This window comes from Engraulis encrasicolus, chromosome 3, assembly GCF_034702125.1.
Source record: "Engraulis encrasicolus isolate BLACKSEA-1 chromosome 3, IST_EnEncr_1.0, whole genome shotgun sequence".
Classification (NCBI taxonomy): domain Eukaryota; kingdom Metazoa; phylum Chordata; class Actinopteri; order Clupeiformes; family Engraulidae; genus Engraulis; species Engraulis encrasicolus.
Genome location: NC_085859.1, coordinates 57,540,170 through 57,550,169, shown reverse-complemented (window position 1 = coordinate 57,550,169; position 10,000 = coordinate 57,540,170). Strand labels below are relative to the sequence as shown.

The window sequence follows — 10,000 nt, the reverse complement described above, 5'->3', positions numbered from 1 at the left end:
GTGTGCGTGTGTCTGTGTCTGTGTGCGCGCGCGCATGTGCGCTCTTGCGTGCGTATGACGACCATGCTTACTTAGGAGACTATGAATTCCCTGTTAGCCTGTTAGAAATTCAGCATGTGCGACATTCATGACATGTACACACATAATGGCTATATTTTATCATTGTGTGTATTTTATGTCTGTGTGTGTACATGTGTTTCAAGAAAGTGTGTGTGTGTGTGTGTGTGTGCGTGTGCGTGTGCGTGTGCGTGTGCGTGTGTGTGTGTGTGTGCGTGTGCGTGTGCGTGTGTGTGTGTGTGTGTGTGTATATCTGCAAAAGACGGACAGCTGACATGACAGCCCCGCTCTCAGAGCCCTCATCAAAACTTCCCCAAATTAACTCGGCGACTCTCCGTGCCCTGCCAAGTTGCGGCATTTCGGTTAAAAGCTCCGACGAGCAGATTCACGGTCGTTTCAGTCACATGTCACAGTGACACTAAGCCAATCAGACGTAGGCATCTCAATCAGCGAGCCCAGCGCAGCATTCCCCCATCCCAGCCCGCCCGCCTGCCTGCCTGTCCGCCTGCTTCCAGAGAACGGGAGTCGACATGGCGTCACGGACGTAACTACGGAACTGGCAGATGTTCGAGTAGATGGAGGAGGAAGAGGAGGATGAGGAGGAAGATGAGGAGGGGCTGGATCACTCTGGGCCCTCTTGACAAGGGAAAAACTCGGAGATGGCGACAGGACGGACGGATAGAGACAACGGCACTCTCAAGAGTCACTGGAGACGCCTGTGGAAGCATCTAGAAACTTTTTTCTTACCTCCCTCCACCACACTTCTCTCTCTCTCACTCTCACAACCAGAATCACTTTGGAGACTAGCAGTCCCCTGTTACACTTACAGAATTGTAACATGTCCGACATGTGAACACATAATGTACATATACATGTGTGCTATCATTCTGTGTGCGATCACTCGTGTGTGTGTGTTTATGTGTGTGTGTGTGTATGTGTGTGTATGTGTGTGAATGTCTGTGCTGGTACACTTCCCTGCTTTTACAGTATGTCAGATGGGGCACGGGGCGGAGGGATGGACATGCATGCGCTCGGTTCGGAGTGACAAGGAGCGCTTGTGATGTGTTGCAGCTGGCCGTGGTGACAGCCGCCGTTGCTAATGGCTTGGGAATCTTTTTCCTTAAAGATGCGGAAATGAGGGCCGTGAATTATTGAAGGGCCCGAGTGTTTGTGTACACCAGCTGCCAGCTGAACATGAACAGCTTTTCTTTCGCTTCCTCCTCTACTCATTCCCCCTTTCCCCCCTCTCTCTCTCTCTCTCTCTCTCTCTCTCTCTCTCTCTCTCTCTCTCTCTCTCTCTCTCTCTCTCTCTCTCTCTCTCTCTCTAACTCTGTGTGTGTGTGTGTGTGTGTGTGTGTGTGTGTGTGTGTGTGTGTGTGTGTGTGTGTGGGTGGTGGAACTACAAACAGCATTCCACGAGTACTTTTATAGCATTATTGTTATGAAGCAATAGCAAAACACATTGCCCCTCCGTAATGTTTATGCATGTATCTGTGCAAACAACTCTAACATACACTATTTGTGTATACATGCAAATACAGGGTACTTGTGCTAATGCGTTAGCATCACAACCATGACCAGAGTGTAGACCAGATTTGAGGCCTATACGTATTGCTAAATCACAGTATTACAGCAGGATACACATAGTGTCACAAAAAAAACTGACTGAACAGACAAATCCACCTCACATACACACACCAAGGAACACATGCATAGAAAGATCCAAAGCACCCCCTCTCCACACACACACAAACACAGAGACACACACACTCCTCAATCTACACAGTAACTGTAAGCTTTCCTTATTTTTTTCTGAGGAAAATTTCAAACATTTTACTCTGCATTGTGGAACTTTCTGAGAAAGTATATAATTACTTAATATTCTGTAAAAGACTATGGCAAAATATCTCTTTCTCTCTCTCTCTCTCTCCCTTTCTATCTCTCTCTCTCTCTCTCCCGTTCTATCGCTCTCTCTCTCTTTCCCTCTCTCTCTCCCCTGTGAGTGCATGATGGGCAGGTGTCACTAGGTGACAGACCCCCCATTGTTATCTTTTGTCCTCCACCCCCAGGTTGTCAAAACCTAGGTGAAGACATGCACCAACTCTGTCCTGACCCCCCTCCCTTTCCCTAACCTGTCCTCTCACCCGTTCAATCATCTCCAAACGACCGTCACTCCAACCCCCATCACACACACACACACACACACACACACACACACACACACACACACACACACACACACACACACACACACACACACACACACACACACACACACACACACACACACACACATACCCCTCTCTTCCTTGTGTCCCCAGCTCTCCAGGGGTACCGCTCGGCCTTGCTAATGTGTGTGTGCATGCATGTGTGTTTTTGTAAGGTGGTGGTGATTTGTGGATGTGTGTGTGTGTGTGTGTGTGTGCATGCGCGCACGTGTGTGTGTGTGTGTGTGTGTGTGTGTGTGTGTGTGTGTGTGTGTGTGTGTGTGTGTGTGTGTGTGTGTGTGTGTGTGTGTGTGTGTGTGTGTGTGTGTGTGTGTGTGTGTGTGTGTGTGTGTGTGTGTGTTTGTGTGTGTGTGATGGGGGGTAACAGATGCCCCCCTCACACTCAGTTTAGCCCCAGCAGCTGTCGCCACAGATGAGGCTTCCTGCTCGCCCTCCATGAGGACCCACGAGGAAGACGATAAGAGCAGAGAAGAGCAGAGCAGAACAAGGAGAGGAGGAAGAGGAATGGGGGAAGGAGGAGAGGAAAAGAAAAGGAGGATGAGAGGAAGACGACGAGAGCAGAGAAGAGCAGAACAGGGAGAGGAGGAAGAGGAAGGAAGGGGGGGAGGAGAGGAAAAGAAAAGGAGGATGAGAGGAAGACGACGAGAGCAGAGAAGAGCAGAACAGGGAGAGGAGGAAGAGGAAGGAAGGGGGGGAGGAGAGGAAAAGAAAAGGAGGATGGGAGGAGGACCGTAAGGGAGGTGAGAGAACAGATGAGTGCAGAACCAGCTATGAGGACACACAAAGCAGAATGGAAAGACCAGGAGGAGGAGAAGAGGAAACAGGAGAGGAGAGGATGAGAAGGATGAGGAGAGGACCATAAGGGCGGTAGAACAGAGGAGTGCAGCAACAGCTATGAGGACACAAAAGGAAGAGCAAAAAAATCTGGAGGAGGACGGGAAAAAAGAGGAGAATGAGCGGAGGAGCATAAGGGAAGTGATCAGACGAGTGTAGAACCAGCTACGAGGAAACGCAGAGCAACACAGGAACACTAGGAGGAGTAGAGAAAAGAAGAGATGGGTGAGAGGTAAGGGAGAGGAGGGTGAGAGAAGGAGCATAGAGGAGGTGATGGAACAGAGGAGTAAGAACATCAGGCTACGAGGACACTCTGATTCCTGGACATGCCTTCTGCCCCACGCGTGTCCGGGCCCCATCGGGAGGACACTCCAGCTTCTTTGGAGCGCCATTAGCCTACATTTCAGAGCTGCGGCTGCCAACAGGCTGGGAATGGGAGAGTAGAAATATGGGGGGGGGGAGATTGTGTGCTTAATTGTGTGCACACGTCTAATGTTGCTTGACAGATTAGGGCAGGCCAATGAGGGAGGGACTCATTGTTGACTTGAAGACCTCAAGACTTTCGTTTCCATTATACGTACAGTAACAGACCTCTGGGCAACGGAACTGTGGGAAGGCCACAAAGGTACAGAGAGGGGATAGGAATGGGTTGGGGTGACAGAGAGATGGGGGTGGTTACTTAATGTGTGCATTTTTTTGCAAGTGCAAGTGGTATTAAAACAGATCCCTAAATAGCGAGACCAAAAAGATCCAAATATAATGCTATCAAAGTGTCTCCTCCATGGCTCAATGTGAGCTATTGCATTCAATCCTACCATCCATTCTCACATTCTCAACAGTGGCAAGTTTTAATAAGGGAAGGGAAATCCAACACATTGGACCTTTAATGTGTACAAAGTTACCTGTCTGTAAGGGGCAAATTACACGAGGGTCGATAATAAAATTACTGCGTTATCACTAGCTGTTCTTCCAGGGCTCCTCCATGGTTAGCAACGCTAATGGAGCAGTGATTAAGACCCAAGTGGTCATTCCAACCCCACTGTGACAACTGAACCTATCTACCATGGCCTGCCAGTGACCTCCACGAGTGTAACTGTATAACATTGCTGTAAATACCACTGTGGGTGTCTGCTAGATTGATGGTGATGATGGGGTGGGGGTGGGGGTGAGGGGGGTGCTCATTAACGGGGGCCTGGGCTAAAGCTAGGCTAATGCATAAGTTCTCCACCATCTGTCTCTTATAGTCTTATCATTGTTTAATGAATCCTTCCCTGTCTGAACGAATTTCCCTCCTCAAGGAGATAAAAAGAGGGGGAAAAATGACAAGGGGATTTTGTGGGGAGATGGCAATTCCAAGGGCTGGGGATATAGTGTAAGTAGGCAGCACGGTTTCCCTCAGGTACCGGCTAGCTCCCCCCCACCCTTACTCGCAGCGAGCGGCTCACGTAGCGCACACTTAGCCATATTTAAGAGCAGATGATGCCTAAACGGCAACGGCTTGGCGGACAGCCAAATGCTAATCTTCGCATCACTTAGCACCCCACTTCTGACAGTGTTGCTCTGATGTTGAAGGAAGAGAGAGAGAGAGAGAGAGAGAGAGAGAGAGAGAGAGAGAGAGAGAGAGAGAGAGAGAGAGAGAGAGAGAGAGAGAGAGAGTTGTAAAAAAGACAGGCTCAGACGACAGCAGATTGAAGGCTTCTTTTTGAGCAATCGCAGATGATTCGGTGAGATTTTTGAGCGGCGGTAACGTTCCTCTCAGGTGAGCAGGCGGAGGTGAGTGACAGTGGTAGGTGTAAAGCAGGTGTGTGTGGAGGAAATGGGTAGCAGTGGCTGTGGTGGTGATGGGGGAGGGGGGTGATTGGCTTGTGTGCGAGGGGCACAGATGGAGGAAGAGAGGGAGAGAGGGATCGACAGAGGGAGGGAGGGAGGGAGGGATGGTGGGACAGAAGAAAAGGAGAGAGGGAGGAGGAGGAAGAGGAGGAGTGTGGTGGCAGCTTAGGCGCAGGCTGCAGGTGGCTGGCAGAGCTGTGTGCCCGCCGCTGCCGCTGCTGCCGTGAATTATTTACACGGGACCAGAGGCGGAGGGATCAGACGCATCTGTCGCACATCCTTTTAACCCACCCTTCCCTTCCCTTCCCTTCCCTCCCCTCCCTCCCCTTCCCTTCCCTTCCCTTCCCTTCCCTCGCCTCCCTCCCCTTCCCTTCCCTTCCCATCCCACCATCCCGCTCCTCTCCCACACCATACATCCACACACCACCCAACACCATCCTCCCCACCAACCTCCCAACAGATGTGTTTACTCGCCGTTCATAGCAGCTAAGCACTTAATGGGTCACAGGCCCAAGCCAAGAGTTAATTAAGCAAGGCTTTTAAAATGGCCACCTTGTAGCGGAGATGGCTCTTTTTTTGTTTATGATGCTGTACATTATGCACTAAGTGGTTTATAATAAGCCGAAGAGAACAATCAGTGAAGGGGACGAGCGGTATGTTGTGTGTACATAATGCACACACACACACACACACACACACACACACACACACACACACACACACACACACACACACACACACACACACACACACACACACACACACACACACACACACACACACACACACACACACACACACACACACACACACGCGCGCGCGCCTATGTGTGTATGTCAGCATTAAATAGTCGTTCAAAGGCGTTAATGTAATTTACACTGTTGTTATTGGTGGTCTCAATATCGGACCTTTGCTGCAATGCATCACCACCGTCTCACAACAACATGAATATTCAACATCGCATTCAGTACAATATTACAATTTCATCTCATGTGCCTATAGGTTATATAAGTATTAGAAAAAGGTATGCCATTAAGTCTTAAATCTATTGCTCCAAAAGGTGAGTAGAGTCGTGTGCTCTGTTCTTGCTCTTTTCACTTAAAAATAATAAGGGATCTTGCATTCCAAATGCTTATATCCACGCCTCCATGTTGTACTTACTGTATGTTACACTGCATTGATGTGCCAAGTGCTACAAACTGACCATGTGTAGTGAAGGCTACTCCCTTTTGCTACATCATGTGTCATCAGCCGAGGATGATTCGGTCATGCTTTAGATCCAGAACAGGCTCTTGAAACTATGGAGGGCGTGTGTTTCTTCTGCATCTGCAGAATACTGCAACAATAACTCCTAAGACCAGTGCTGGAAATACAACTACTGGATAGCAAAAAATGAAAATGTCCCCTAGGAGTATAGGCTGATATTTAACTTTTAAGTAATTACTTTACCCAGTTATATATGAAAAAACACACATTTCAAACTCAAATACAGCAGAGGTTCGGAATCCCAGGCGGTCCAGAGAGCATTGCAAGTGGGTCCGTTAAAAAGCTTTTTTTCAACACAGTTCACAAAAATGCTGAAACAGTCGACCCGCATTTAACAAAAAAGGTTTGCTACAGGCCCTACTGTTGCATTAAAAATGACTATTTAAATCAAATGGGGTAGCTGAAATTGGTGAGATTAGGAGGGAGTCCGGGCCGAACATTTTTAAGAGCCACTGACATAGGGGACTGTAATTCTGCATGTAATGTATGTTCCCTGTACGTACAGCCAATGTGCAATGACTGAGATGTAGTGTTAAGTGTGTGAAGTAAGAGGAAATAGAGGAGGTGGGACTCACTCATCCACTTCCTGCAGTACGGGCGCCGGACACGTCATGTAATATTCCTTCACCACTGTTGGCACCTCATCTGGAAACATTAAATAGAGGAGAGAGAGAGAGAGAGAGAGAGAGAGAGAGAGAGAGAGAGAGAGAGAGAGAGAGAGAGAGAGAGAGAGAGAGAGAGAGAGAGAGAGAGAGAGAGAGAGAGAGAGAGAGAGAGAGAGAGAGAGAGAGAGAGAGAATGATGGAAAGCAGAAAAGAGGACAGTTGGTAGAAGAATGAGAATGAGTGACAGAGTGATGAGTGAAGACATAAAAAGAGAGTCGTAGAAAGAGGGAAGGAAAGAGAGAAAGGTTGTATGGGTTACTGGACTATGAACTTGTTTCCAGATGTGCAACACTGCAGTCGTGTGCTGTGTGCGTGGGATGTGGACTGTGACTGTGATGTGTGTATATGAGACAGAGAGAGCGGGGGGATGAAGAGAGAGAGAGAGAGAGAGAGAGAGAGGGAGAGAGAGAGTGTGTGTGTGTGTGTGTGTGTGTGTGTGTGTGTGTGTGTGTGTGTGTGTGTGTGTGTGTGTGTGTGTGTGTGTGTGTGTGTGTGTGTGTGTGTGTGTGTCTGTGTCTGTGTGTGTGTGTGTTACTGGCCAGATCCTGACTGAGTCATGGAGGGAGCCAGGGCCGGGGTTCAGCAAGGGACAGCTAGCTGCCATGAACACACACACAACAACAAATCCTAAAATGGGAAAAATGTGTGTGTTCTAAGGAATGAGGGTGACAGCAGTTTATGTAAACGCTATCAGAAGAAGAAATGACAATAACAAACTGTAAAGAAAGCATGTAATAAGTAAAGTAAAGCAAATTGTGTAAAGTAAGTCAGTTTATTCAAGTAGTAGCTAAATTTTATTTATGAAACACATTTAAAAACAATGCAAACTGACTAAAGTGCTATACAGTGTCTGACTGAGAAAAGTACATGAGCAACCTTTTCAGTAGATCGGCCACTACTGTCACACGTACTGTATGTGCAGTAAAAGGAATACACTGTTAATTAAACACTGATTTTGTTTACAGTTTGAATGTAAGAATCCATCCACAGTGCAAGGGTGCAGTAACATCCTCATCTCCTTACCAAATGAGAGTGCTGTTGGGTTGTTGACTTGTGTTGTTGACTGACTGTTGTTTTTTTTCTTTCGGAATAACCTCTATCCTCCTTCCAAAAGCATTGTTTGCTCTTGGCGTGCCTTTTCTTAGCATGTCTGTTTTGCATTGCGTAGCTGTTGCATGCTGGATAGGCCAGGTGTGTGCAAACAAAAGGCAGCCCAGGGGCCAGTGATCCTTTATGTCCCCCCCAGTCTCTGTCTGCCTGTCTCTCTGTTTGCATGAGCTCACGTCAGGGAGGATTGCAGGTGCTTCGACTTGCCTTCATTCCTCCTGTTGAGGCATGGAGTATAAAGAGGCTGACGTGTGAATGGGAGGGCATGTGGGAGCCACATGTGTGCCTGTGTGTGTGTGTGTGTGTGTGTGTGTGTGTGTGTGTGTGTGTGTGTGTGTGTGTGTGTGTGTGTGTGTGTGTGTGTGTGTGTGTGTGTGTGTGTGTGTGTGTGTGTGTGTGTGTGTGTGTGTGTGTCTGTGCGCGTGCAAGTGCCTGTTAGCATGCATTCAACATTTGTGTGTGTGTGCGTGCGTGCGTGCGTGCGTGATTTCTGCATGACGCATGAGAGACTGAGCCATGCTGAGCCACTGAGCCACACTATGTGTGTGTTTATGTGAGCGTTTATGTGCCACGTGTGTATGTGTTTGCGCATGCATGTGTGCTGCGTGTGAGTGTGTGTGTGCTATATGGAAAAAAGTGTGCAATAATTAAAAGCTCCCTGTGATGTGGCAAACGGAGGGGCAGGGTGTGAGATAAAACCTGGAGCGGCTGCAGCGGGAGCCTGTGTGAGCGTGACGACTCACGCTGGGCCACTAGCGCAGCACGCAAACATGTTACTACCTGTAGCTGTAGTGTAGCATAGCATACTGCATATATTTACATGTCTCAATACACACACGCTACACTTTGCAACGAAGCTCTTCATATCCACACTACCTGTAATGGCAGTCTTGTATGCAGCACCGCTTTACATGTGTCAATACACACATGCTAGCTGTAGAATTAGTCTAGATTAGTGTATGCGTTTACCTCCCTAAATATGCTTAGCGCTCTGCTTTTAGTGTGTTAGTCTGTATTTCCACAGAAGATGGCTATGGACCACTACTGCAGCACACACGCTACCTGCAGCAATCGAGTATGCAGCATGGACTTACATCTCTCAATATACACATTCTATGCTACACAGACACACAGACACACAGACACACAGACACAGACACAGACACACAAACACACCGACACACCCACAGACACACACACACACAGACACACTGACACAGACACAGACACAGACACAGACACACACACACACACACACACACACACACACACACACACACACACACACACACACGCACACACCGACACACACCGACACACACCGACACACACCGACACACACACACACACACACACACACACACACACACACACAGACACAGACACACACGAGTCGCATGACCTTGATGCTCTGGACACTTGACAAGACTGTACAACACGCATCCTGAGGGATGTGGCAGCTGGCCTCATCACAACCACATTAAAAGGAAAATGAGGAAAATACAAAATGGAGTTAGTCTTATTTTTAGCGGGCGGTGGAAAGATCCGCGCGGGGGCTTGATTGATGGTTCACAGTGGTCTCAGTCATCTGCCACCAGATGCTTATCAAATGATTGTACTGCAATGCCCTGCACTCACAGCTCAAAATAGAGCAAGTCGTGAAAAATTATGGCAATGAAACAAAAACGGCATAGTAACTATGATACAAAGTGAGCAAGAGAATAGTTAGCCACGTCATCACATGAACAGCTCTCACTTTCTAGAAAATTCCATATTCAGCTGTGCGTTTGGTTTTGGGGTTTCTCTTGTTGGCTGATAGCGTTGCGATAAAGAGAGCTGCCTGCTAGTGCAGAGGCCAAAGCCAGAGTGTGGCAGGAAAGGGAAGTCTCCACTTCATCGCAGCGCGGATGCAGATGAACTTCCTCATTCAGGCAAACGGTACACACCACTGGCCCTCACAAACCACCTCTACTACCTCATGGCCTGGCAAAAACATCAGGTCATAAAACCAGT

The 10,000-nt window shown here is 48.1% G+C and overlaps 1 protein-coding gene across 1 annotated transcript in view; it reads right to left on the bottom strand.

The window, feature by feature from the left end:
- Positions 1-10,000, bottom strand: part of antxr2a (ANTXR cell adhesion molecule 2a) — a 98,603-nt gene that overhangs the window by 69,060 nt on the left and 19,543 nt on the right. The window contains exon 10 of the mRNA XM_063195769.1: positions 6,791-6,860. Within this exon, the coding sequence (XP_063051839.1) occupies positions 6,791-6,860 (70 nt within the window). The remainder of the gene's footprint in view (positions 1-6,790; positions 6,861-10,000) is intronic.